This window comes from Trichoderma harzianum, assembly GCF_003025095.1.
Source record: "Trichoderma harzianum CBS 226.95 unplaced genomic scaffold M431scaffold_6, whole genome shotgun sequence".
NCBI lineage: Eukaryota > Fungi > Ascomycota > Sordariomycetes > Hypocreales > Hypocreaceae > Trichoderma > Trichoderma harzianum.
The window spans coordinates 674,114-701,033 of NW_020209254.1; the positions used below are offsets into that span (position 1 = coordinate 674,114).

The following is a 26,920-nucleotide window of genomic DNA, read 5'->3' on the forward strand; positions in this document are numbered from 1 at the left end:
CCACAAAACCGCTGAATATACTCTCCCAAACAGGACGAGCCGTGGTTGGCTGCTCCGTACAACAGACGACGTTTGATCCATCAGCTCTGCGCCGCTAACGGTGTGTGGATACGAACAAGAACCAACAAGAACCAACAAGCTCGAATCTCTTTGGCTCTCCGCAGCTGGGCTGAGCGACCCGGTGCACAGCCAATCGCGTTTTACCCCAAGATGTGATGGGCTCTAGCCGCGCGCATTGCTTCGTGTATCAGCCCCTTCTCCTTGGCATTTTCATTTTCCACGAGCATTGTGCAATCTTCAGTTTTCTCCATCAAGTTTGTCATGTCCTGTAGTATCAACATGGAGTCTCGGCTGCCATCATTTGTGGAGGAGCTTGTATCACATGCTTTGAATGAGGGATTGTTGGTCTAGAGAACGCCAGCCCTGTCATCTCATTATTAGGTTTGCTCTTTTTTGGCAAGCTGCATTTGACCAAAGGCAGAGCCGCGGTCTAATGTAACCTTCTGCCGTAGGAACATGAGGTGAGAGCTGGAAATCTACAGCCCTTTGTACCTATTCAATGGATCTGTGGCATCAAATTCTCATCAACATTATCTCGTCAGACGGCAAGGCGGCTCATGCATCAGCAGTCTAAAAGCACTAACAGCTGATTTCTTCAGGCTCTCGCGGTGGCGCAGAGTGGGCCAAGAACGAGCGGCAGCGGCGGTCAAACAATCAGTTCGAGCTGGTGTCTGTAAGAAGCAAGTCAGTGCCGAGTATCAACGTAGACGATGTAATTACAGTCAGAAATCTCCTACAGTAAGTAAGTAAATATATCACCTCAACTGCAGACTTTACTTTATGCATGCAGTAAAGTGCCTTGGGCACATAGAAGAGTCTGCATTGCCCTTGTCCTTGTCAGCGACCATTCCAGCGACTGCAGCCACTCCCGAGACCCGCATCCCAGACCGGCACATCTCTATCGCATCACCCTGTCCCAGCCCAGCCCAGACAAGGGCTAATCGCTGCTGTTCCTATAAATAAGCCCATCATCAGCCCTTTATAGATGAGCTGTGCCAGCAACGGGGGGCGAGCAGTGCTCTGTGCTTCTTTTCGTATGAGCATAGACAATATACTCCGGAGTATACCGAACCACGCACATCGGCGGAAAGGAGGCAAGTCAATCTCAGCTCAGGCACAAGGGTAATACTCGGTAATTTAACCCACCGCTCGCCAGCGCCTTTCAGCCAGTAATGTGGGGTGTCGTTATGCCATATTCCATGCACGGAGTCGATGGTTTGTATTATTAAGAGTTAAGAGGCCCAAATTGACGGCCAACTTCATTCTTCAACCTTCCTTTTACACATCCTCTTGTGCCACAAGCCCCCTTTTCTTTCTTTTGTCTTTTGCGTGTTTCCTCCTGCATTTGACTTGTTTCTGTACGATTCCGAGCATCAACAACTAGAAAAAAAAGCAGCAAATGTTTCCCGTACGGCCGAACCGGACAGCGTCTTTTGCCGCGCAGCAGCAAAATAAGAGACACAGCAGCATGCCCAGCATGACCAGATTGCCCGGCCAGCCCGTTTCCGTCTTGTTTGTGTGCTTGGGCAACATTTGCCGTTCGACAATGGCGGAAGGGATCTTCCGAGATTTGGCAAAGCAGCCGCAGTTCAAGGACAAGATTGGTGACATTGATTCTTGCGGAACGGGTTAGTAGCAGCAGTGGCGGCCAACGCAAAAGTGACAGCGAGATGTTGGGCAAAGATGCTAACGATGGGACAACGTCCGTGTAGCTGCGTATCATGCCGGCGACCCGCCAGACTCCCGAACAATGGAGACGCTAGAGAGCCACGAGATTTTCGACTACGACCACGATGCGCGCCGCGTAAGTTTGGGCCTCTCTCGACCTCGAGCTTCTTGAATCAGGCACTTGGAGCTAGGTAGAGGCACGGGCTAACAAATCATTTGTATTCAGATTACGAGAAGCGACTTTGATAGGTTCGACTACATCTTCGCCATGGATCTCTCCAACCTGTCGGATCTCGAACGTCTCAAGCGCGAGAACAAGGACTCCAAGGCCAAAGTGATGCTCTTTGGCGAGTACAGCGGCACGAAGAAGCCCGAAGTGGTTAGCGACCCCTACTACGGCGGCCAGGACGGTTTCGACAAGGCATTCGAGCAGTGTTCTCGCTTTGCCAAGAACTTTCTGCAAGAGGTGGTCATGAACGAGTAACAGAGGGTGGGCAAAGAGAAAGGGGGGAGAGGTCGGCAACATTACGATATTTTTGATGACAATCGGAGTAGATGGAAATTGGGGCGGAATTTGATACCCAATACTTTGAGATCCCCCTCTGGGGATACGCGGATTATACAAACAACTAATACGCCTAGAACGTGTCTAGAACATACACTACATTTTTGGGAATATTTGGCGGTTGGTGGATAGTACCCGGCATTAATCTTGAATTTAGAACCTCATTAATTGAACGGGAAACCCCGAACACATTTGATATACGGAGTCATTGGTATCTATGTGCCGGAACGTGAACGGATATTAGAGAAGCAATCCGTTATATTTGCTGGTAGCTGGATAGTAGACAAGATGGCACAACAAGAAGTGGTATCCAATTATAGATTTATTTCGGTATTAAAATGATAGATCACCTCCGCCCATCTAGAATTCCTCCAAGCCTTCCCAAGCCAAGCTTCTAGAACACTGCCCACACCTTCTAGACGCGCCCCGGCCAAGAATGGCACTGGATTCCTTGAGCATCAGTGTTAGAGAGCAGCGGAACCTTGGAGGTTAAACACTGCAACGGGAAGTACTTTGCCCGAAAAGGCACAATCCACAGACCTGTGAGGTGAAATGTATCCTCCGTGGTTAGCCAAAAATATAAATGTTATATGCAATTATATCATACGGCAGCTGTGAGGATGGTGGCTTACCCATAGAGATTGCAGTAGAGGCCGGCGGGTGTAGTGGCCAGCACTAGGGCAGCTGAAGATGCCTTGTCAAAGCTGTTTTTGCATTGATCAGCTTGCGGGCTCTCAAAGGAGTCTTTCCAATTGTTTATGGGATGGTAAAGAGGGAGGCTTACATGATATCGCCAACTTTTGTACAGGTGTATGGATCACCGGTGAATGCCTAGCTGTCTCCTACGTACACTAGCTTGTTATATGAGCAGTCAAATCAGCAACATGAGAAGTACTTTTAATATTATACCAAATATATACACCCGAAGCATCTAATTTACATATCAACGATGCCATCCATCACTTGATAAAGACCTCAGTTTTCTCATATGGATCATCGCAAAAGTTCTCACGAATACAATTCCTAATGCAGGAGACAAAGCATGTGGGAGCGAAGACATGCTCTCTCAATACTACCTTAATTATGATAGGTCAGCGTCACCTTTCTGCTCGTGTACCCATACCACTCGCCAAAACGATTTATCGAGTCTTAGAGTCTGGAGAGATCGAAGGTGAACAGCCTTATACAGGAGACGGTAATCCCAGTCCACCACATCAGATTAGAATGGAAGCATGACAACCAGGTTGTATGTACTTGAGCAACATTCATGACAGCATACATTCCTAACACTAATACACACAAGAACAGTCTGGTAATTCTCCAAAGGTTAATAGAGGATCGTCCACTGTACCGCCGGGATGATCCTCCGGATCGACGCCTTAGTACGAGTCGGCCTATGTAGCATCAACCTTGTTTAAACGGTGTCTTACATTAGAGGCTACGAGTTTCGAGCTTTCTCTCTCTAACCCCTTACTCTACGGAGGAACAATGTTACATCACACCACGTATTTTATAAATGTTAACAATTTTTATTGCTTTTCGTAGTCTTGACTCAATTCAAGAGAGGGGATGTCACACATTTTCCCACTGCGTGACTCGGTACGCGTCAATTTTCCTCCTCGGGCACCACAGCACTCGGGCTGCAGCCATTCCATGAACCTCATGACGCCGTTGAAAAGAAATTCAAAACCGAGTGAAAACACAGAGCGCCTTGCTAAGAGAAAAAAGGAAAAGAGTGGTAATGTACATGTAGTAGGGTTACAGGTTGCGTTATCATGAAAGCTGGTGTGGCGTGCGGGCAATATCCGTCCCAGGCCTGGTTGGTTGTGTCCAACCCCGACATACACCGCTGCTTGGTTTTTCTTTTTGCTTCTTTCATTCGTACAGTTTTTTGTTTTGTTACATGGCCACGGCCTGTCTCTGGCGCTCTTGGCGGAGTTTCTCCATAACTCCGATGACTCCGCCGTTGCGAAGGCGCTCGAGAACTAGCCGCATGCCGTCACGGCTCTTGCTGAGCTGGTCGATGGTCTTGGTGGAGGCAAGGCTTTCAATGCTGCGCTGGATGCCCTTTGCGCCGAGTCCGCCAAGGAATCCAGGCAGCCAGCCACTGCTCTCCTGAGCCTGACCAATCTTTCCTCTGATCTTCTCTCCGAGTCTTGACTTGAAACTGACGCTGGAGTTAACGTCGGTCTCGTTCCTGGCAACAGCCTCAAGTGAGCTGGGGACTTTAAAGTGTTGCTTTTCGACAACGGAAAGTACACCAGTGAAGTTGAGATTGCGACTCTCCGTCTTCATCCATCCTTCCTTGATGTCCACAACACTGGTTTCGAGAATGTATGAAGCCTTCTCGCCAGAGTTGCCACCTGAAACGCTTGCGGGCAGCAATTTGTATACTGCGCTAGGCATGCGGCTCTTTTTCAGGTGGATGCGGGTGGTGTAGAGGCGTTGGGTTTCCGGGTCGACATGGCTAGAGATGGTGTCGGTGCTGAGGACATGGGCGGCGAAGGGATTGAGCTGAGGCGAAGAGTATCGCAGGAAGTAGGCGAGGGTGACGGTCGGGAAAGGGTGGGAGTAGGTGTGATTGGTGGAATGCGTGAGAACCATTGTGAATATTGTTACAGTCGTAGTTGAACAAGAAGAAGATTGAAGAATTCTGTATTGGCTCAATGCTGCTGCGGTTTGCGGAAAATCCAGAGGCTCAGCGGTCAAAGACGTCAGATTGATGCATGAAATTCAGAGGCTCGGGCTCTGGCTTGGTCGCTTGAATTGCTAAGCCGGCAATCCGCATGTTCCGAGCAACAGGCCAAAGGAGGTCAATCGTGACAATACAAGTAAAGTAAAGAAAAAGGAGAAACACGCAAGAGGGCGGAAAGGGTGCAAGGCAATCAACCCAAAGCCTCTGACAAGAGGAGAGGAATCGACTGACGGCGATGGCAGTGGCACGAGCATCAACTTTTTTGCCGGTTATAAGCACGCGGCCAGCGGGGCTGTGATTGGCCACTGGTGAGGGGAAATGCTGCAAGTGGCCTCAATCCGGGGTTGCAGCTTCACGTGACGGGCGGCGGTCCAGCGTATGAGAAGCTGCAAGCTCTTGCTCCGTACCCCGCCACAGCTTTTTTGGCCATGACATGGAGGCAATTTGTCACCCTTGACATAACAGCCAAAACAGCGACACTTGACACCCTCTACGGAGGATTAGAGCCGGATAATGTGGCAAATGTCCAATCATCAATCGACAGGCAATGTTTGCTATCCAATCATACAGGCGGTCTGTCTGTTACAGTACATACAGCATGCCAGCCTACTGCGCTAATATCCGTATCTGTATCGGCCGCTCTATGTGCGCATCTCGTATATACGCAGTAACTAATACGCAAGTAATCCAAAAATCCAAAAATTCCAGAAAAAGGCAAAGCGTCGGCGATTTCTATCCCGCTGCTCCGAAAAGGCCCCTCGGCGATGTCGCATGGCGGCTGTTACAACAGGAACTCTTCGCCAGCAAAGTGTCTAAGAACCACCCAACCCTCATTAAACGTCTTCTTCTCAAATCGCACAATGACGGCGGCGTGAGTGTGTCTATCGTTTTGGATCCAGACCGGGTACTTTCTCCATTTGAGAGAGTTCAGTGAGCGAATCATTTCGAATTGGATTGGTGCCAACGCAAGGGTTGGCTGCGTCGGGATCGACATCCGCCTCTCTCGGGCCATTGTGCTTCTATCTTCGGCATTCATGCCCATCTCTTCATCCTCATCCTCGTCTGCCAGATACTCTTGGTTCTGCGAATTATTCAGCGCCTCGTAGACGTGTTCGACCTCTTCTCGAAACGACTTGATCAGGATCGGCACCCGGTACTCTGCAACATTGATGCCTGCTAGGCCGCCCTCATGTAGCTTAATGCGCTTCGTGCTTCGTATGGTTTGGAAAACCGAGTTGATAAGATAGGCCACCACGCCAATAGGAACCAGCACCGACACCGTAATCATGAACGGGACTCCTCTCATCCACCGCACGCCCGCTTCAGTAAGAGATGACAGAGTGATGGGTGCGGGAACCTTTGGTCGTGGAGAGAAAGGGTGTGCCGCATCTAATAGGACACCCTCTGGGTCGTTTTTGAGAAAGTTGACCTTGATCCGATCTATTTCCTTGTATGGGTCCGTCTTTTCTATGCAGGTCGTGTAGTAAACCGCGCTCCGATCATTAACGATGTTGCTGTATAACGTATGTCTCCTGAACTTTTGCAGTCCCAGCATGAAAATCGACTGGGGATCGGCCATGACAGATAGGAGGGGCCGGCCGGTATCTCGGAAATTATCAATCGTGAACAATTGGCTCCCAGACATGGACAGCGTCCTCGCGCCCAACACGTTCCACATGTGGTTATGCCATCCTTTGAGAGGGGTCCGTACGCCGAGATGCGGCGAGGCAAAGGTCGCAAAGTTCTGTTTTCCGGTATCAGCGGTGGCCCTGTCTCGACCTAGAAAGACGTATGCTTACCATGCACTCAACCGAGTCCAGGATGCCCTTTGCATACAATAGACCAACGGCATACCGCGATACCAGGCCGCCGAGAGAGTATCCCACAACACTCAGTTTCCTAATTTTGCCGCCATTCTGCTCTATCGTCTTGAGCTCCTCTATAATCTCGGCGCAGACTCGCTCGCCGCCAAGCTCGATGCCGTCGTAGGTGAAGCTGCCGCTGTTTCGCTTGGCCAGCAGGAGGTAGAGGTCGTCAGGGGAATGTTGGGCTCGTAGCGTCTTTGCGATATTGTTCATGTGGTTCGGATTACCCCATAGCTGTAGTTTACCAAGTTAGCTCAACTACACTACACGCAAGGAAGCTCCTGTGATGTCGAAATACTCACTCCGTGAACCAGGACGCAGAGGTGGTCCGCCTTTGTGCTTCCGCCAGCAAAATCCATCCTGAGCGCTGCACCTAGGAGTCTCGAGCCAGCCAAGCGAGCAGACATTGGCTGCAGGAGAGGCTATCGTGACTCGTCGAAAGGGGCGCAAGCAGGTATATATTACATGGGGGACGCATTACGTAGGTCCGAGGCGGTTTGATAAGGAAGTCCGAAGTCCACGTTTGGTTTTGGGCACCCAATCGAGTAAAAAGCGTAATTGTGCTGCCAGAGTCCGGCAGCCCCGTATTTGCCGGAGCGCTAGAGATAGTGGGCTGATATCCACATGCACTCACATGGTGATGTGATTGATAGGCGCCAAGTACATACGTGTAATGGACTTTGTTGAAATCCGTTTGATGAAAAGCGTCGTCATCATGTCATGTTTTTGCCTGTCCACCTATATCAGCTAGAACAACCTGGTATGCTCATTATACTTGACTGCGATCACTGACCTAGCAATTTCTTACCCTGTATGTTGCGTAACCAACTTGTAAACAAAGGCAGAATGTGCCTAGTATTAGTCAATAATAAGTGGTAAAGCAATAGCAAACTCAAAGTGAGGCAATTGCAGTATGCAGCTAAGGAGCTTATTTCTTTTCCCCTGCCTGTTGAGATGAACATGTTGGGGGAGCGGCAGCTTGATATTAGCTTGTTGAGATGGGTCGCCGAAATGTCGATCTAGGGAGTCCAATGCAGCATCAGCAGTGTTTATGATGAGTAAAAAGGAAAAAAGAAACGAAAAGAAAAGAAAAAAATGAAAAGGGGAAGAGAAATACTAGCCAGCGCCACAAGTCTGATATCTAGCATCCCGTGTCTCAAATGTCAAGCTATCAATATAAGCAGTGATAATAGGTCCCAGAAACTAGAGGAATAGACCCATAGTAGCAGATGTTTGAATAACATAATACTAGCAGTACAAAGCATTTACAGTAATAAATATTTGAAGAGCCGAGTATTTAATACTTCAAAGTTACTTAATTATTTAGTAAATAAAAAGCTTCCCTTCATATCTGGATTCTTGTTCTATACAATCATCTCTGTTTCGTCCAATGTTCTGGCCATGCAGTAACCATGCCCCATCCTGCTGCTTTAGCGGGCGTCCTTAGTGGCCATGCCATGCCTGTGCTCGGCAGCCTCACGCCTAAATATCGGCCCCTGACTTGCCCCTGCAGCACGACAGGCCTAGAAATAGTGCCTAACCTGGGCGTGTATCCATGCTTGCTTCATCAAAACAACCCCGAACTGCTCAGATCTCCATCAAACAACCAGCTCGTCTCTTGGCCGCTTGCTTTTGCGGGGAGACATACCGCATTATTCCATCCATACCGATGATTCCTTGTTGGTTAGGCAGATAGAGATTGCGCATCACTCCTTGCTCACTTTGATCGGGAGCTCCTCCCGCTAGGCCGCCATGAGCCTCTCACTCAAACACATTCCCTGCCCGGCAGGCAATAGATGCACCGCTTTCCAGTGTATATTCGGCCACGAAAAGGACAACATTAAGATCGATGAGGAGAGCGTTAGCGAGCCAGTAAAAGATGAGGCATTGCCGCCTTCAAATCAAGATCGTCCTAGCAAGCGTTTAAAGGTTGATGCAGAGAAACCTTCCCTTTCATCACAAACTGGTGTAGCCTCCAATGCTCGGACGGGGCCAAAGCCAGCCGAGAATCAGAAACAAAGCTTGCTGCAGAGCGTTACGCGTCCCATCTCACCTCCTCCGCTAAAGAGAAAGGCCACTGCTTCAACTCAGAGCGCAAACGCTGCCACCTCAAAGAATCCGCAGCCGGCCACGAAGCCAAGTGCTTCCACCTCCAGGGCGGCTGCACCAGCTAAACCAAAGAAGGCTGAGTCTCTCAACCCTCGACTGCTCAAAAGCTCTCCGGCAAGCCATGAAATACGATTAAAGCTTCTGAGGCTTCTCCACCAGGAATTCAAGCGCCTAAACGAGGAACTAAAAAAGGCTGTAAACGACCAAGAGCAGAAGCTCCTTTTATCCGACCAAGATCTAATTATCAGAGCCCTGGATGAAGAGCAGGCTTGCGCCATTGAAAAGCCAGCCGTGTATTCCAACGTCATGAAGAACAAAGTCATGCAGTACAAGCGCATGACTGCGGCTCAGTGGAAAGAAGCCAGAGTTAAAGAGAAGCAGGAAGCTCAAAAGAAGCTTCAAAAAGACAACGAGATTGATGGGGAGCCCAGAAAGATTGAGACTGGTCTCACGCACGCACAGGAAGTCGAGTTGTTAAAACGTATCCTTACACCACTCGACAACATGGCGAATCACGGTTATGTCCCCGCAGTTCCGACAGAGGAACAAATCAAGTCGGCCCGGGATGGTATGGAGGCAGCAAAGGGATGGGAGAAGTGTGACCGCTGCCAGCAACGATTCCAAGTCTTTCCCGGACGGAGAGAGGAGGATGGTGCCCTTACAACGGGAGGAGCATGCAAGTTCCACTGGGGCAAAACCTATGTTCCAAGCAAGGCACCTGGTGATAAAACAAGAGTACCCAAACGATACCACTGCTGCGGTCAAGAAGTTGGCGAGTCAGCCGGATGCTTCACCCATGAGCATCATGTGTTCAAGGCGAGTGATGCGAAAAGATTGGCCGCCGTTTTGAACTTTGCTGAGACGCCAGAGAATCCCCTGGCGCCAACGGACAGAGCCGTTTGTTTTGATTGTGAAATGTGCTACACGGTCCACGGACTCGAGTTGGTACGCCTAACTGCTACCTCGTGGCCTACAGGAGAGGACTTGCTGGATGTCTTGGTCCAGCCTCTGGGCGAAATTCTGGATCTCAACTCCCGCTTTTCTGGTGTCTGGCCAGATGATCTTGCCTCAGCGGAATCGTGGTCCGTCAACGACGATCTCAAGCCAGCTAAGGACGGCAATGAGACGGGAAGTGAGGATGGCGAGCTGAAAGCTAAGAAGAAGAAGCTCAAGATCGTATCTTCCCCTGAAGTCGCGCGGGATCTCCTGTTCTCGCTCATATCGCCTGCGACGCCCCTCATTGGTCACGGCTTGGAAAACGACCTTAATTCTGTGCGCATCGTTCACCCGACCATTATCGACTCCGTTCTGCTTTATCCGCACAAGATGGGTTTGCCATATCGCCATGGCCTGAAGACGCTGATGAATGTCCACATGAACCGCAAGATTCAGCAAGACACGGGCCCAAAGATGCTGGGCCACGATTCTGGTGAAGACGCCAGGGCAGCTGGAGATTTGGTTCGCTTGCGGGTCATGGATGTGTGGAATGATATGAAGAGGGTTGGCTGGCGGGTTGTCGATGGCGAGATTACGCCTCCTGAAGGCGAAGGGGGTGGTTTGACAGAAGCGTTTATTGAGGGACGCAATAACAATTTCAAGTTGGCTTAAAGCTGGACAGCAAGGTTGCTGAGAATGACCATGGGGGTGAAGGAAAACGCACAATTTGGCATTGGCCGCCATTGATGAATACACATATCTAGTTTCACACGTCTACACTTACGCTTATTCTTTCTTATAATAGGTCAAGCACACTTTTGCATTAAGCAAGCTTCACAATACATGAACAAAGAATTACAGCATAGTTTTTGTTTTCACATAAGGCTTCTATTGGCCTTTCATGGCTAAAAGTACAAGGTTCTCGTGATTGGGGATTTCCTTTCCCCCCTCATATCCCAGCAATGAGCGGGGTGTTCTCCGTGCTTCAACTTTCATTACTTTTTTACAAAATCCGCCTTTACGCCCTGCCTACAGACAGCAGCAATTGGCTGCCACTGCCTCCCTTTCCTCCCGAAGGCAGATACGCCACATTGGGGTTCGACGACAGGGCCTGCGCAATCTCCCTGCTGGCCTCAATCTTTCGGATCTGCACCAGGCCGTCGCCGGACTTGGCAATGGCCTTGCTGATGGTCTCTGCGCTCTCGGCCTCGCCCTCTGCGCGGATGACGTTGGCCTGGCGCTCCTGCTCGGCCTTTTCGACGATGAAGCGCGCGCGCTCGGCGTCCTGCTGGGCAATCTGCTTCTGCTCGACGGCCTTTGTGAACTCGCGGCCAAAGGTCATGTGGGTGATGGACACGTCCTCGAGGGCAATGTTGAACTCGGCGGCGCGGCGGGTGAGGTCGCTGCGGATGCGGTTGGAGACGGCCTCGCGCTGGGTGATGAGCTCGGCGGCGTCGAATTGGGCGACGATGGCCTTGAGGACTTCGTTGCCGATGGAGGGGAGGACTCTCTCGTCGTAGTCTGCGCCGAGGTTCTGTCATTATAGTTAGCTTTGACTGTGTATATATATATTGTCGTAGAGTACCAAGAGAATGCTTGTTTACCTGGTAAATCTTTGGCAGGGCCTTGACATCTGGCCGGTGCAAGACTCTCAGCGTCAAGCTGACCATCTGGAGATCCTTGCTGCCAGTGGTGGTGGCAATGTTCCTGGGCTTCGTGCGCACGTCAAAGATGACGCTCCTCTGCAACCAAGGGATCAAAAAGTGCGTTCCCTCGTTGACGACATCCTCCTTGACACCGGACAACCTGTCGAAGATGACGGCTCTTGTTCCGCCCCGGACGTCGTAGATGGACTGTGTGAGGAGGAATGCGCCGGCAGAGGCCGGGATGGCCATGCGGTACATGAGGTTGAGGGTTCGCGCAAACGCCGCCATTTTGAATTTCGCTGCTTCAGCAAGAAAAGCTCCTGGATCCTGGAAAACAAAAGTCGAACTGCTGAAATTCCCCAACGGCGAAAATGCGACTGAGCTTCTTGCGGATTATGAAGCTTCGTCCTGCCTTGTGAATCCAAAGGTTGTCCCGCAGTTGGTGCTTGATTTTCCGTCCGACGAGTGGCGCTAGACCTGTTACGGCAAGCTCGGCTGGACCCGCGAGGATGGCTCTGCGTTTTCACCAATTCCGAACCCGAACTCATTCCACCTCTACCTCTCTTCCCGCAATCGAAAAAGGATTAATCGCAACTCCGAGATCCTGCTGAATCACAATGAGACCTACTCAGGTTCGTCTGGGCGGCGGCGCCCCTCAACCCAAGACTGGCCAGTATGTGCAGCCTCTCCCCCGAACAGATGCGGCAATCGTACTACCCGAGTTTGCGGCTTTTCCACGAGATGCGAAAGTCGAGTTCGATGGGCAATGATGCGGCCTCTGCGGTAGAATGTTTGAGGAATTGATGCAGATGCTAATCTTTGATAATAGCTGGCTCGGTGACTGGGGCTCCTTTGGTGAGTTTGCTCTACCTGTCGAACGATTGTAACGGACCACCCGCGAAAGAGACTTTGAGGACGCAAGAGGCCGGATGATGGGGGAGTAGGAGGACGATTCAATGGGCCAATCCCTCGATTCAGCTGAAGAAATTGGGGTGGAGGACATCGATCATGTCAAGGAGCAACAATTGGATTAGGGATTGCGTCGAAAGTCTCGTCGGGACGAACTGCAAGGATTTGAAGGAGTCACTCGCATGCTAACATATGATGCTATAGGTGGTGCCAAGCAGAAGGGCATTGTCGACTACGGTCTGTCTGCCAACCGTCAGAACCCCTTTGCCGGTGCTGCCCACGATGCCATCTTCAACACCTTCCGCCGCACCAAGTCCCAGATCTTCTACTGGCTCCCTCCTATGCTGGCCGGCTACTACCTGCTGAACTGGGCCACCGAGCGGTATGTCGGCCCAAGTTAAACAAACTCTGCCGGTGCTGAATCCAGAGCTAACTTGACATGATAGAAACCACTACCTCAACTCCAAGGCTGGCCGTGCTGAGTTTGCCGACTCGGAGTAAAATGGTGCACGACTATGTTGAATTATGGGTGTCCAGGGGACCCAGTGTATATCAGCGTTAGATTAGGAGAAAACAATAGAAACGGTTGACTCTACGAGATACTTGATTACGTTCTTCGTTAGGAGGTTGATGTGTTGATTTGATATCATAAAGTGGCTTTGGAGTGTCGAAAGAGAGGACCAGGATATGTCACCAGCGAGAATGAGCGTAATCCTCATCCTCTATCTCGAGTGATATTATACGACTTGATGGCCCTCAATTCCAAGACTTTTGACAAACTCCCTCTATATCTGCCAGTGGCCAGCATAAAAACTCTCGTGAGCCCATGCTCTGTTCGGTCATCCAAATCTTGACCGACATGATAGGCTGAAACTGTATCACGTGACCAAACTGTAAAGCTCTCGGCGTCGGCACCACAAAACGCCGAAAATTTTTAGAGGGTCCCTCACCGAGAAAAAAAAGTTTGGTTTGAGTAGGAAATTTTTGAAGCGCCTCAATCGTGGGAGGACGACAGACATTGAAAAAACGCGATCCAGTTGCGCAAGACGTCCAATTGGTGCATCAGAGGCAGTTTGAATTCCATTCAGTCGACTGAACTCCTCCATACCTTTAATAGTCTTTCAATCGTCGATCGGATACTCTCTTTTCATCTTTTTTCTCTGGTTTTTTAAACTTTCTCGATTCAAATTATCCCATACAGCAGCCATGGCCTCCGACAGACCTGACAAGAAGGAGAAGAAGGAGAAGAAGGAGAAGAAGGAGAAGCGCAGCGAAGAGGCTGGCGTGACCAAATCCAAGAAGGAGAAGAAGGAAAAGAAGGAGAAGAAGGACAAGCTCGCTTCTGCTCTGGACGAGAAGCTCCAGCAAGATGTCGCTGCGCAGAGCGCCGTCAAGGCCTCTGACGAGGGCTCAGATATGGAGGAGGACAAGACCCCTGAGGTGACCCTTGAGAGAAAGGTTGTGCCGTTTGCGGTTCCTCTGGCCGATGAGAAGGGCCAGAAGAAGATTTGCAAGACGATCCGAAAAGGTAGGTTGCTTCTCCCTCGCTACGTCGCACAGTCTGCCTCTTTTTCTTTTCTTTAGCTTTCCCTCCCTTCTCTTGCCTTCCTCTATTCAAATAGAGGTATTGGATCTTGTTTACTAACGTCGACTCTTGTCAATAGCCGCCAAGAATGGTACCCTCAAGCGTGGTGTCAAGGAAGTCGTCAAGACCCTGCGAAAGTCCCCCGCCACCGCCCCCGGCTACACCTCATTCCCCGGAGTCGTCATCATTGCCGGTGACATTTCTCCCATGGACGTCATCTCACACCTGCCCGTGCTGTGCGAGGACCACAACGTGCCCTTCATCTTCGTCACATCGCGCGCTGAGCTGGGTGCCGCCGCCAAGACCAAGCGACCCACCAGCGTGGTCATGATCATGGAGAAGGCCGAGGGGAAGAAGAAGCCCGCCAAGGAGGCCGACAAGGATGATGATGAGGACAGCAGCGAGTCTTACAGCGAGACCTACGCTTCGCTTGTCAAGCTTGTGCAAAAGGAGGGCGGCAAGCAGGCGTTCTGGACAAAGGGTGAATCAAAGGCGTAAAAAAAGAAACAATGGTAGAGTGAGGGTGCGGTATTTGTGAAGAGACTTATGCTGGGAGAATGATGTTGGTGCGAAGCACTTAATCTGGGTGTACATTAACCATACCAGAGGGATTGTCTTGCAGCAAGACTTTTGTTGGGGCAACGGCGGCGTTCAGGTATATAAAGTACTGCATTGATCAATGGAACAAGTTTGGCTTTCTACTATACGAGTATGGACTCCAGGTTGTCAGTTGGGTGTGACTTCACAAAGTTGAACTCGGGTCATAAAAGGTTGAAGTTGCAAATATTCCAAATTAAATTTGACTAATTTAGGTGTGATGTTATACAACAAAGGCCATCAGATATGCTGGGCCTTTCCATTCCCTGTCCAACTCCTCCCAGAACCAGCCTCAGGAAAGAATTACCAAGAGATATCCCGTTTACTCAAAGGGATTGGTCCTGGTTCCCCACCAGTTGAGAACCAGGGACAGACCAATAGTCTCGAGCAGCTTAGCAGCGACATTGACGCCGACAGTGTCAAGAGGCCTCTTTTCGCTAAAGATCTGAGTGATGAACTACAAACACACAAAGAGTCAGTCTCAAAGAAGCAAATCAAAGAGGTGAAGGTAAAAAAAAAAACATACTCCAGGAGCCGACGTCGCCGCAAAGATCAAGGCGCCGAGATACGCAGCACCCTTGTGGCTCAAGGTGCCCGTGGCATTGAGCAGAGCGCCCACGCCGTAGCTCTGCAGGGCAGAACCGACGAAAGAGGTGCCCCAGGCGACGGCGGCGCCGCCGGCCTCGCGGGAGCGGATGAACTCCTCCTTTGTGTTGGAGGCCTTTGCGCGCTGGTAGGTCTGGCCGAAGACGGGGGCGAGGACGACGAGGTCGACGCCGTGGTTGAAGAAGGTGCCGAGGGCGATGGCGGAGGGTTTGACGGGAGGGAAGTCTGTGATTTTCAGTGATTAGTTTTGAGTGAAGACGGGGGAGTTGTGAATTGCAATTGAGAGTGGCGAAAGAGGAGCGATGAGGGTAAGATGAGCTTGAGGTTGAGCTTGAGACTTACATTGGAGAGACATGTTGACTATGATACGATGCTGTGATGAGCTTGAAAGAGAAAGATGAAAAGGAAGAGATCTGTTTATGAGTTGTGATTTTACAGCTATACAATAATATCCGTAGTATCTGTGCCGTCACAAGAAGTAGTTTCATCCCAAAGAGCAGCATCCCCCAGGGTATTTGTACTCCCTCCCCCCCTTTGCATCATCAAACAAGCCACGTTCTAGCTTCACCCTCTCATCTATTACGTCTTGGTGCCCCCTCCCCCTCTAAAATCTCGATCTAACGCCAGAAAAGTCTATCCCATTCTCTAATTTTCTCCCTGGAGAAGGAAGAGAGCTCCGCTAAGGTGAGAGAGTCCTGGCGAAACGATTTCGTCACCGTGATGATGATGTCACCACTACGCTCTGTATTTTGGTGCCAGGACGGCCCGGATGAGGAAATTCATTTTTTCCAGAACTCCACAGTGTCTATGATTCTACGACGGACTTGGTTATTCTTCTTTCAGAGCTGTTCGGATCATTTATTAGTTCCTTGTTAGTGGGATGGCTGGATGTCAGGCGTTCGTTGCTTTGACTCCGGTTTTGGTGGTGGTTATGTAATGATCGCGGCTATTCACGCCTAACCTTGGCTCTGCTTGACATCTCATGTATGTAATGCATGCGTCTTAAGACGAAAATCAGGCGCCGAATCGTCTGCAGGGCGCCGGAGCAAAATGCATGTTTCTCCAGAACGACGATCATCCTTCTCTAAACCTACTGTAGAATAAAACCTCGGCACAAAACCGCTAGGATACCTAAATCCAAAACGAAGCGGTTAAAAACCAACACCCAACCTCCTTGTATCTATACGAATCCGTTTAAAAGCGCTGACATGCACGACACGGACGTTTGAGCCACACCGGATACGAAAGCGAATTGTCATTGCGCATCCATCGAAAAGCCGCGAAGCTCATCCGATTCTTCCCCCAACATATTTTTACATGCAGCTGGAAAGATGAGCTAGAATTCCTATTTGCTCTGGGGGCGTTTTTTCTCCACTGCGGGGATGTGTTCGTCTTCGGATTTTGAGGCGTGGGGCAGGTTTTTGGTGTGTATGCCAACTTGGGGGTCTTTTTTTGGACGACGATGGGTGAGAACTCCGGAAAAAGGTAGTGATGGTAGCAGTAACTACCAATATATCAATTTCGAATAAATCGGATACCACGGGAGAGTAACAGTCAGTAAGAATCATCATCTGGGTTCTTGTAGACACACATCATATAGCTGCGATGGCCAACCACTCTCATAAATCACATCACATTCAAAAAAAGACAAAACACAACACAGAGAGGCACATAAATCATTGGCGCAAAAGACACTGGCAGTCTCCATATTGGCTTGAATCAAAGTTAACCCGTAACCATAAGTCATCTCCCGCTCCCCATCCCATCCATCATGCCCCATCCTCGTCAGAACCATAAAAAACCAAATGCCGTTATTAAACAAGAAAATGATCCCGCTTCCTCTTCGCCGCTTTGTTGAAAAAACCCATGCTGTGAACTTCATGCCAGCCAGCAGAATATGTAAAAAACTCCCATAACGTCCTTTCCTCGTTGTAATATCCGTACAAGGTTCGCTTTTGTTTCACGTTTTTTGAAAAAAGAATCCAGGTCGGCGTCAACCATGCACTCTTCTTTCTCTTCCATGAGCTTCCCTTTTTCACGCTTTCGTCGTCACTCGTTCTTCTTCGCCTCGGAAACTTGCCAGTTTGTTTTTGCCCAGTTTTTGCATTATGTGTTTAAAAAGCTGAGATGATAATAATGGGAAAGAGAGAGAGTAAAAAAAAAGTCAAAAAACAAATCTTTGCCGTGTGAATGTTCCCGTAACCCTCTATGCTTGGAGATGGCCATACTCGCCGCTGCGTAACCCTAATAAAGCTCTAACATCATGAACGTACTGGAGACCTTCCAGCAGAGGAACTAAATGCATCAAGTCGCCATCTGTCGGGTCGTTGATCCAGCCTTGGATCGGTATGGCGTTATCTAGTAGGTCGAGTTAGCTGGGGGGCTTGCGCCTCTACCGCAAGTCAGCAAACATACCTTCATGGAACAAATAGCTCAGCGGGCTATTGTCCAGAATCATCACTTTACTCAGATCCGGCTCCACAGAACTCAGGTCTTTAATGTAGGCTCCTTGTCGATATGTGCAGTGTTGACGGTAATATCTTGCCGAGAAGAACTTTCTTTCCGTTTCCAGCCAATCAATCACAGGGTCGGCGTACTCCTGAACAGACGCGGTAAAGACAACCAAGTTGAACCACTTGCACACTCTACGGAGAAACTCGTCGCAGAAGGGTCGCTTGTTGACCCAATACAAGATGGGGTGCTGTGCAGCGCTGCTCTGTCCGCTCATTCCCAAAGTCGCAGTGTTGAGCTGGACTTCTATCATGTGACCGCTGTTCATCCGCCCTCCTTTAGACATGCTGTGGATGAGCGTCTCGTCGAGATCTAGGATAAGCGTCTTCTGCTGCTTTCGCGAAGGCTCGAGAAGATTCAGATAGGATGGCTGTCGTCGGGGGATCAAGGGTCGTGGTGGTGCAGGTGTCTTTGGGTATTTGGTCAGGGCGGCAATCGGGGACGTTGGAGACTTGAGCTGCGCCGACAAGTCGCTCCGGCTGAGGTCACCCTTGCCATGAGAGGCGGTGGATTGTGATTTTCTATGTTTTCGTTGCTCTTCGTCGTTTAGTTTAATTCGAATAGAGCGCCGAGCCGCGCCCGTCTCCTCGCCGGGCTGGGCTGATTTGGAGCGGTTATGCCGGCTCTTGGCGGCAGCACGGGGTTCGTCTTCGGACTCGGAGGATAGACCAGATGATGAGGTACTAGAGGAATGAACCGTTTTCGACGGGATTCCCAGATGCCGTGTATTTCGGCCAGCCTTGTTCGCCTTTTCGGGAGAACCATACAGACTATCCGTGCCCAAATCGCCGCTGTGGAAGCCGAACAGCCTTTTCAGCTGTGTCATGGGCGCAAACTTGCCAAAGTCGTCGTAGAAGAAGGCGATCAGGTAGTATCCAGGCGCAGTCAGCGTAGCAAACAGCCACCGAATGGTGCCGATGATGCTGGAGGCGATCCCCCTAGGCAGAACATGCCACCATCTCGAGCGCTTCCCATCCGGCTTGGATTCGCAAAAGAGCGGCGTCTCTTCGGTGGCAAAGGATGCTTCGTCGTCGCCGCCGTATCGCTTCTCAGAAAGGGAACCCGAGCCCTCAGCGGCCGAGGGCTGGTTCTCGTGTCCATCCGCCTTGTCGTCGGACACGTCGAGGTCGAGCGCCTTATCGTCGAGGCCGGCGCTGATGCTGTTGGATCGGGAGTGGGTTGGACTCGGCGGCGGCGACACGCGCGCGGTGATGATGTTGAGCGAGTTCATGTCGAACATGGAGAGCACTCCATGGGACATTGGAGGCGGCTTCGGGTCGAGACGGGAGGAGATGCGCAACGACTTGTTGGAGGGAGCGAAAGGGAGCGTCGCAGCAGATGCCGAGGCGTTCGAGGCCGCTTCCGGCTCTCTAGGATGTCTGCCAATGGCCCTGCAACGCGCTCCAGGGGGGTTAAAATGAGCCTCCGCAGGGCGCGCGGGAAACGAGTGTCATGAGTGAGTCGCTTCCAAGGGGGGAAGAGGAGGTGAGAGAGAGGCGGATGAGAGACGGCCGCAGAAGTTTTGGATTGCGATGCAGAGACACAGCCAGATGAGACGAGAGAGAAGAAATGACGCTACGAGCGAGCCGCAGAAAATAGCACTGGACGGTATGTTCGCCTTTCCGAGGGTGGGAATTGTCTTAATGAAACAAGTACAAGTACTCGTACTTGGCAAGCGTTGAGGCCAAAAGTCGCCCCAAAGGAAATCGGGCCAGGTCGTCATCACGGCTAGCAATAGCGGGCCAAGGCCACTGGGAGGTCAGATGCCGCCCACGCTAGGGCGGTTTTTTGGGGGGTTTGCAGCGGAATCAGCAGGGCTGTTGGGGGAGCCCTATTTGCGAGCGTGGCCCAATGCGCTGCTCTGCTTGGAGCCCGTTTCCGGTCGAGTGCCGAGGGAAGCGGTATCGATACAAGAGAGTTGCATCGTATCATGATGCAGCCGAGGATATGTGGTTTTTCTGCTTTATAAGAGGTGAGTATCTACGAGGTTGAATGTATAGAGAGCAGCAACAGCAGAGACGGCTAGAGGGAAAACTCCAAACTCCAAAGTCTAAAAGTAAAATAAACCACTTGTCTACTTCTCCAGCTTCTACAGGATCGTATTCTTCTTTTTTCTCTTCTTCTCCAGAGTTCAACTTTGCAGTCTCGTATTCTTAGCCCTTGCGCTAGCAAATGTCAAATCAGCCCATGCTGAAGTTTGAATTTATTTTTGTCCCATGGCCGCTAATCTACAAAACATGCCAAGGTGCCAGAAGAAAAAGAAGAGCCAGAGAAAAATCTTCATGCATGTGCAAATACTATAGTATTGACAGATTGCAGAATACAAAAGTCCTTTATCTAGGTCTGCAGGCAACAACACAAGTACCGGTACCTTGCACCGGATTGTGTGTGCTGCCATTCAGGTATCGGGGCAGTTCCTCTCGCACTAACTGGCAATCTTACATTAGTGCATAGTGGGCTGCATTAAACTGAATGTACGAAATTCTTTTGTCGCCAATCCGAGCAGCCTCGCATGTTGAGTCACGATCTCGAGCAGCTCTTTTTGCGCCCACAAACCAAACCAACCCCGCTCAATCTCACCTCACCCATTCCGGAGCCTCTGAGACAGGACAGAACAAAACGCACCTTGAGCATCACTTGACAGCATCACGGCCGTATTTTCACTCCTGCTTCACCCACAGCCGAGAGCAGTCACAGCCGTTATAGCCACTTGGACGCCGCCTTCTGTCGCACAAATTTCGAGTCATAGCACTAAGAACGACATCCCACCGAGCATCGGCCCCTCGATAACCGCACGCAAAACACACAACCATCGCCCTCGCACCAGGTTACGATGCCCTCCGTTTCCACGGGCCACGCGCTCGACCTGGAAAAATTCCTCAAATCTCTCAAGGGACAGCCATTGGAAGCTTCCGTCAACAGCTTGATATCGTATGTGATTTATCAGTATTCGCAATGCGGGGCACGATAAGATTGTCGCATGGCGGCATGACATTATTGGCCGCCAACTGCGATAAGGGAAGCGAGCAAGGCAAATAGCAATACTGACCAGCACTCCATTACAGCCTCCTCAAACGAAGACAGATCAAGGGATCCGAGCCTTGCGCCGTCGCCACCGCCCATATCCTCCTCCAGGTCGTCGCCCGCTCAAAATGGCACGATGTGGACAGCCTCTTGATCAACGTCTCAAGAACCGGCCGTAAGCTGGTAGACGCCCAGCCCAACGAGCTTGTTATTGGCAACATTGTGCGCCGAGTCCTTGGCCTGATCCGAGACGAAGCTTCCGAGGATCGAGGCGACACCGCCGACGAGTCTGCGAGCGATGCGCCAACCCCAACCGACATCGTCCCGCCAACATCCATCAGCCAGCAGTGGTCGTCAAAACGCTTCGACTCGGCCAACAGCGTAGCTCCGCCGGCGCGCCCTCCCATCGTCTCTTCTTATAGCTCCATCAACCCTCCCAAGTCGCTGTTCCATCTCTTGTCGACATCCCCGCCCGCAGATGGAGACGTGTCGCCGTTTAGAAACTCGGGATCGTCAACGCCTACATGGAGGGGCAACTCGGGCCAGATCCACGCGCTGCGATCCGAAGTCATTGATGGCATCGAGGAAATCAAGGACGAGATCAGCCAAGTCGATGACCAGATCGCTGCCTCAGCCGAAGTGCAGATTCACCCCGGCGACTTGGTGCTCGTCCACCAGCCATCAACAACAGTGGAACGATTTATCCTCCGCGCTGCTCAGAAGCGCAAGTTTACCGTGCTAATCGCCATGGCACCACCCAGGAGACACTCAGCTGAGACCCAGCACACAACTTTTAGGAAGAAGCTGTCTGCAGCGGGCATCACAGTGGTCAACGTGATGAATGGCGGGCTCATGGCCTACATGTCACGAGTCAACAAGGTCATTATCGGAGCAAGAGCAATTGTTGCTACCGGAGGTGTCGTGGCCGATGCTGGATCTGCTGCTATTGCCCGAGCTGCCAAGGAACAAGGCGCCGCTGTCGTCGTGCTCAGCGGCGTCTACAAGCTTAGCCCGGAGAGCCCTTTTGACGAGAGCTCGCTGATTGAGTGGGGCGACTCGTCCACCTTTGTGAGCTTCGCGGACGGTCCTCTGGTGTGCGGTGCCGAGATTCGAACGGCACTCACCGAGCTGATTCCGCCGGAGCTTGTCGACACCTACATCACAAACTTGTAAGTTGACCAACCAATGGATATTGCCCTTTCCAGTAAGGAAAGTAGAGCTAGTAGCTAACTATCCCAGGGGCACACATTCGCGCGACCACTTGTCAAGCCTCATCTCAGACCACTACAAGCGAGAGGATGCCGACTTTCACATCTGGGAGGGGGCTCTCCCGTGATGATGATGACTTCACGATGAATGACTTAAAACAATAAAGTAAAAGAAGAAAAGGGGGGCCCTGCATCCAATAACATGGTTAAGGATGCTGTAGAAGGAAAGAAAAAAAGGATAAAATTGTTCCTAGCAAAGCAATCATGACATTGTGTACGAACACCTTCAAAGGCGTCGTCACTAATAAACGTTTCTGCTGCATCCGTGCCTGGTGCCACCTAAGCATCGTCGACCAGCCTTGAATGTCTCGTCTCTAAATGTCTAAAATGTGATTGATTGAATGGCAACAATGGCTTATTGATGCCGTTCACGTTGACAGCTTGTTCGCTTAAGCTTGATTCAAAAACGTCACCTCTGTAGCGGCCGCGTCAGCGAGCTCAGGCAGCTAAGAGGCCCTAATTGGACGAGGCCGGAGATTAGCTGCCTCAAGGTTCTGCTGCCCCTCCATCGCCAAAGGATCAGGCAATCCATGAATGACACACACTCGGCCTCCAATCAATCTCAACCAACGGCGCGGACAGGCAGCGACAGCAGCCAACGTAACTGGGCTGCGCGGCCTGTTGCTAACGTGCGGATAGCCCGAGAGGCTTCGATGGCACTAATTGGGCGCTACAGCGGGAATGGACTCGGGGGGCATCCATCGGTTCGACACTAAGTGAAGAGGCACAAGGGGATGGGATGGATGGGCTGAGGAGCCCCGCGTAATGCAGCAGGACGAATCCGATGCATGATTTTGCCTGTTGCACGTTGAGCCATACATAAGAGGTTTGTTTGCCACTATCCTCGCCATCGCTTTTTTCGACGCTCACGAAGCTGGCCAGAGAGTTGTTGGGTCGAGTACCCGGAGTCTGCCTAGGAATCGTGGCCTTGCTTTCGGATTCGCTTTTAAACCTTCGGCGATTTCTTCCACTTTTTTCGGATCATTCAATACCTACCTTGCTGTTCAAGACTGCCCAGCGACGCATTCTCTAGGAGAAGAGTATTCTTTTTTTATTCATATACTTTTTACACTGCAGAAGAAGCATCGGCAGATTATCATCGCCATCATTATATACACACATCACAATGAACCCCAACGACAGCGGCACTGCCAACACTGGCAACGGCCATCTCAACGTCCCCGGAGACGAAGTTCCTCCTCCGCCATACTCAGAGACTGATGTCTACAGCACCTCGGGCAGCTCTCGCTCTCACACAGCTTCAGCACCATCAGTAGCCGCATCGGCAACCGCAGCTGTGGCAACTCCATCACACAGCTTCGTCGACGATGCTGCCTCGTCGACTGCTGACGAGGTCATTTACACGCCTCCTCTAACTCCTCGTACCTCTCCTGGCTCAGGCCAACCCGCCGCCACGCTATACTTTGATCTGAGGCCAGCCCCCCAGCAAGACTCCAGCACTGACATTATCCGCATGACCCTTGTCCATACCATCGAGGTGACTGATGTCTCGCAACCTGATGATTTCCCTTATGAGAGTGACTGGGCGGGCCGAGATGTCACTGCGCTGGATTGGTCCACCTTTATCAATTTCCTGATTCCTGATCATACGACAAGACAGAATGAAGTTGTTATTCATAGAAAGCTGCTCGATGAGATGCAAAGATCAGAAGCAGGCAGTACCAACAACAGCACAGCTCAGGTAGAGGCCCAGCTCAACCAAATCGCCGATGCTCGCAATCCTACCAGTCCTGATTCTCAGCGCCGGAGGAGAGACGTTGAAGCCACCGTCCAGCAATGGAACGATGGCTTCTTCGGCCCTCGAGGCATCCAAGTTCGCCTCGAGCCCCCGAGAACTCCCTCGGCGCAGATGCCAGGTGCTTGGGAGGCCAACTTTGACCAGGTATCTGAAGCTGGTCGATCTATACAGTCTTCGCAAACTGCAGGCCGCTCTGCTCCGGCTGGCGGTGGCTCATGGGGCGGTTTCCAACTCGATGACAACGGTGTTCGATATGGCAACAGCTTTGTGGCGGATCAAAATGGTTTGCGCATTGGGAATTTGATCATGGATCAGCGCGGCATTCGATTTCAGAATGACGCTGCCCAAGGTCAACAGCAGCAGCCAGCAGTAGATGCCTGCCGGGATGTGCGCGGCCGCACAGCCTATCAACACGAGGGCGATGAAGAAGCCCACAAACGCTCTTGCTCGGTCTCCTCCACATCTTCTTCTTCCTCTTCGAGCTCTGAATCATCCATCGGCTCTCTCCCTAGCTACGATGATATTCCTGTCAACTCTGTGCAGCTTTACATTGCCCGACTCCAAGATTGGACCAAGAATCCTGACCAGCTCCGCACCAAGGGTGACGTCAAGCAGCTCAAGGCCGAGCTCAAGAGCGTCCCTAAGTCTAAGGATGTGGTTACTGATGTGGATAAGAAAGCTCTCAAGGCACAAATCAAGACATTGACGACTGTTTGGAGACAAGTCAAGAAGAGCCAGAGAAGGGAACGCAGGGCCCAGAGAAAGGAGCGACGCGGCAAGAGGAGGGCAGAGCGTAAGGAGAAGAGGCAGCATAGAAAAGAGATGCGAAAGGCACGCAAGGAAGCCCGGAAAGGCCAAAGCACTCCCGTTCCCCCGGTGCCTCCGCCTCCGCCTCCCCCGGGTATCCCCCCTCTGCCACCGCATGTTCCTGGAACCACGGTGCCGCCTGTTCCTCCCGTTCCTCCGGTGAATACCGCGCCATGGACCGGCAGCTTCCCATGGGGCCGTCCCCAACACGGTAGAGGGGGCAGAGGAGGACGCCATCATCCCCATCCTCACCCCCATCCTCACCCCCATCCTCATCCTCACCAACCACATTACGGTTTGCCTCGAGGCGGAGGCTGGGGTGCATGGAACAATCCTCAAGCCTCGGGCGAGAATGGCATGTTTGGGTCGCGCGGGCCGTTTGGTCCTGAGGGGCCATTTGGCCCAGGAGGACCGTTTGGTGAAAAGGGCATCTTTGGAGGCGACGGTCTGTTTGGCCCAAAGGGTTTCTTTGGACCTGGCCAAGATGAGAAGCAGCAGCAACAGCAAAGGGAGCAGCAACAGCAGCAAGCAGAGCAGCAGAGACAGCAACAGCAACAACATGCAGAACAACAGAGACAGCAACAGCAGCAACACGCAGAACAACAGAGACAACACTATCAACAACAAGCTGAGCAGCAAAGGCAGCACGCAGAGCAGCAAAGGCAACATTATCAACAACAAGCAGAACAACAGAGACAAGACTTTAATCAACAAGCCGAACAGCAAAGACAGCATCTGCACCAACACCAGCAACAGCAGTGGCAACAATACCACCAGCAACGGCAGGGCAGTGCCTCATCCAATCACTCCCTGCCCGGCTCCTGGCCCGACGAGAAAAAGCAGCAGCAGCCAACTTCAGCCTCGCAAGACGACGAGCAAATCCCGCCTCCCGGCCCGAGAGCTTCCGCAAAGTACAATACTATAGGGGCTCTTGAGAGGACCATCCAGGCTCAGACTGCCGCGGCGGAGAAGGCTGAGGGTCTTCAGAAGGAGCAGGTGGAGAAGGCGATTGCGACGATGAGGAAGCAGCTGGAGGCTTTGAGGGTGCAGGCTGACGAGGAATATGCGAAGGAGTTGAGTGAGAATTGATGATTTTGTTTTGTATAAAAAGATTGACTGGGATTTATGAAATATGTGATGGGCTTGGTTTTGATATTGCACAAGAAAGGATACTATCTAGCGTTGGATGTTTTGTGATACCAAAGGAAATACTGTTTTATCATTAGTTTGTTATACAAAGAAGAATGTCACTCAACTTTTTCATCTTGCTCTTGCTTTTGCTCTCCTTGACCACGTTTCTTGATTCGTACGGCAATGCTTTTATCTAATCCTCCCCCTTTTTTCCTCCGTACCAACCACGATGCCATGAAAGTCATGAAAAAATACCTCCATCCCCAGCAAGTAAATACGCACAAAGAAGAAAAATGCATCCAACCATAATACACATATACACAACCCCCAAAAGACCAAACCTCACTCTACAGACAGTAAACAACTTCTAATGCTTACTCTCATCCTTCTCCACCAAATCACCAACCCCCAACCCCCTTCCCACAGCAACCTTAATCTTCCTCTCCTTGCCACTATCCGCCTCCGGATCCCTACCCACCTCACCCACCGCCTCACCCTCATCCACGCCCTCGCTCTTTATCGTCGCATCTCCCCCATTGGTAGTCTTCTTGCCCTCTGCGTCCTTATCCTTGTCCTCTTCCTCGTCGGCATACCGCTTCGCCAGCTCCGCCACGTCGTCTAGGTCCAGGCGCATGCTAAAGGCATCCTCCCCGTCGGCGTAGTACTTGCTCTCCGTCTTCTCGTTGCGGAAGCGCAGCGTGTCTTCGTACAAGTGTCTCGCGGCGACGTTGGACACGCGGACGTGTAGGGAGACGTATTTCGCCTGAAAAGTCTCCACCATGGCAAGCTCTAGTTTCACAATCATTAGCACAATCTCGTCCTGCTAGAAACGTAAGGAGAAGTTGTAGTAGTTAAAGAACATACGGCTCTGCCTCATAAGCTTCTCCGCAATACCCAGCCTCCTGTGCGTCCTCATGACGCTCAAGCTCGTAATGTGCCCGTGCTGCACGCCGTCCGTCGGCTCCTCTTCCATCTTGGCCAGCACGTAGCCGACGATTTTTGGGTAGTCGTAGGGCCCCTTGCGCGGGCGGCTGACGTCGACGGCGACGAAGCTGAGCTGCGGCCAGGAGAGGGCGTGGTAGAGGTAGTACTTGAGGAAGTAGTTTTCCGGCAGGTTCTCCAGGTTGGCGTGCTGGATCAAGGGCAGGTCGGCCGTGGTGAGGAGGCGGATGTCCATGA

The 26,920-nt window shown here is 51.3% G+C and overlaps 12 protein-coding genes across 12 annotated transcripts; 6 read left to right on the forward strand and 6 right to left on the reverse strand.

Annotated features, from left to right (window-relative positions):
* Positions 1–1,537: 1,537 nt before the first annotated feature.
* M431DRAFT_85608 (hypothetical protein) lies at positions 1,538–2,212 on the forward strand (the record flags this gene model as incomplete). The annotated part of the gene is made up of 3 exons (XM_024923572.1): positions 1,538–1,688; positions 1,773–1,864; positions 1,955–2,212. The coding sequence occupies 3 exons, from the start codon at positions 1,538–1,540 to the stop codon at positions 2,210–2,212; spliced, it is 501 nt and encodes a 166-aa protein (XP_024774332.1).
* A 1,980-nt stretch (positions 2,213–4,192) lies between these two features.
* M431DRAFT_84702 (hypothetical protein) lies at positions 4,193–4,897 on the reverse strand (the record flags this gene model as incomplete). The annotated part of the gene is made up of 1 exon (XM_024923464.1): positions 4,193–4,897. One exon carries the CDS (start codon positions 4,895–4,897, stop codon positions 4,193–4,195), a length of 705 nt encoding a protein of 234 aa, XP_024774333.1.
* Positions 4,898–5,769: 872 nt separating this feature from the next.
* Positions 5,770–7,212, reverse strand: M431DRAFT_85395 (hypothetical protein; the record flags this gene model as incomplete). The annotated part of the gene is made up of 3 exons (XM_024923551.1): positions 5,770–6,732; positions 6,788–7,087; positions 7,156–7,212. The coding sequence occupies 3 exons, from the start codon at positions 7,210–7,212 to the stop codon at positions 5,770–5,772; spliced, it is 1,320 nt and encodes a 439-aa protein (XP_024774334.1).
* A 1,207-nt stretch (positions 7,213–8,419) lies between these two features.
* On the forward strand, positions 8,420–10,801 carry M431DRAFT_425413 (hypothetical protein). The gene has a single exon (XM_024915063.1). It carries the CDS (start codon positions 8,606–8,608, stop codon positions 10,568–10,570), a length of 1,965 nt encoding a protein of 654 aa, XP_024774335.1. The 5' UTR covers positions 8,420–8,605; the 3' UTR covers positions 10,571–10,801.
* A 115-nt stretch (positions 10,802–10,916) lies between these two features.
* M431DRAFT_481871 (hypothetical protein) lies at positions 10,917–11,832 on the reverse strand (the record flags this gene model as incomplete). Its single annotated transcript, XM_024915990.1, has 2 exons — positions 10,917–11,432; positions 11,503–11,832. The coding sequence occupies 2 exons, from the start codon at positions 11,830–11,832 to the stop codon at positions 10,917–10,919; spliced, it is 846 nt and encodes a 281-aa protein (XP_024774336.1).
* A 299-nt stretch (positions 11,833–12,131) lies between these two features.
* Positions 12,132–12,965, forward strand: M431DRAFT_508075 (hypothetical protein). The gene is made up of 4 exons (XM_024919059.1): positions 12,132–12,217; positions 12,374–12,399; positions 12,658–12,835; positions 12,900–12,965. The coding sequence occupies exons 1-4, from the start codon at positions 12,162–12,164 to the stop codon at positions 12,952–12,954; spliced, it is 315 nt and encodes a 104-aa protein (XP_024774337.1). The 5' UTR covers positions 12,132–12,161; the 3' UTR covers positions 12,955–12,965.
* A 490-nt stretch (positions 12,966–13,455) lies between these two features.
* M431DRAFT_142757 (hypothetical protein) lies at positions 13,456–14,730 on the forward strand. The gene is made up of 2 exons (XM_024912649.1): positions 13,456–13,981; positions 14,118–14,730. Exons 1-2 carry the CDS (start codon positions 13,660–13,662, stop codon positions 14,534–14,536), a joined length of 741 nt encoding a protein of 246 aa, XP_024774338.1. The 5' UTR covers positions 13,456–13,659; the 3' UTR covers positions 14,537–14,730.
* A 227-nt stretch (positions 14,731–14,957) lies between these two features.
* Positions 14,958–15,596, reverse strand: M431DRAFT_481874 (hypothetical protein; the record flags this gene model as incomplete). The annotated part of the gene is made up of 3 exons (XM_024915991.1): positions 14,958–15,092; positions 15,162–15,466; positions 15,584–15,596. 3 exons carry the CDS (start codon positions 15,594–15,596, stop codon positions 14,958–14,960), a joined length of 453 nt encoding a protein of 150 aa, XP_024774339.1.
* Positions 15,597–17,447: 1,851 nt separating this feature from the next.
* On the reverse strand, positions 17,448–18,983 carry M431DRAFT_85125 (hypothetical protein; the record flags this gene model as incomplete). Its single annotated transcript, XM_024923518.1, has 2 exons — positions 17,448–17,599; positions 17,657–18,983. 2 exons carry the CDS (start codon positions 18,981–18,983, stop codon positions 17,448–17,450), a joined length of 1,479 nt encoding a protein of 492 aa, XP_024774340.1.
* Positions 18,984–20,585: 1,602 nt separating this feature from the next.
* On the forward strand, positions 20,586–22,112 carry M431DRAFT_5312 (hypothetical protein; the record flags this gene model as incomplete). The annotated part of the gene is made up of 3 exons (XM_024920819.1): positions 20,586–20,683; positions 20,818–21,945; positions 22,016–22,112. 3 exons carry the CDS (start codon positions 20,586–20,588, stop codon positions 22,110–22,112), a joined length of 1,323 nt encoding a protein of 440 aa, XP_024774341.1.
* Positions 22,113–23,170: 1,058 nt separating this feature from the next.
* M431DRAFT_85329 (hypothetical protein) lies at positions 23,171–25,699 on the forward strand (the record flags this gene model as incomplete). Its single annotated transcript, XM_024923539.1, has 2 exons — positions 23,171–25,073; positions 25,311–25,699. The coding sequence occupies 2 exons, from the start codon at positions 23,171–23,173 to the stop codon at positions 25,697–25,699; spliced, it is 2,292 nt and encodes a 763-aa protein (XP_024774342.1).
* A 409-nt stretch (positions 25,700–26,108) lies between these two features.
* Positions 26,109–26,918, reverse strand: M431DRAFT_5314 (hypothetical protein; the record flags this gene model as incomplete). Its single annotated transcript, XM_024920827.1, has 2 exons — positions 26,109–26,530; positions 26,606–26,918. The coding sequence occupies 2 exons, from the start codon at positions 26,916–26,918 to the stop codon at positions 26,109–26,111; spliced, it is 735 nt and encodes a 244-aa protein (XP_024774343.1).
* Between the last annotated feature and the right edge of the window lie 2 nt (positions 26,919–26,920).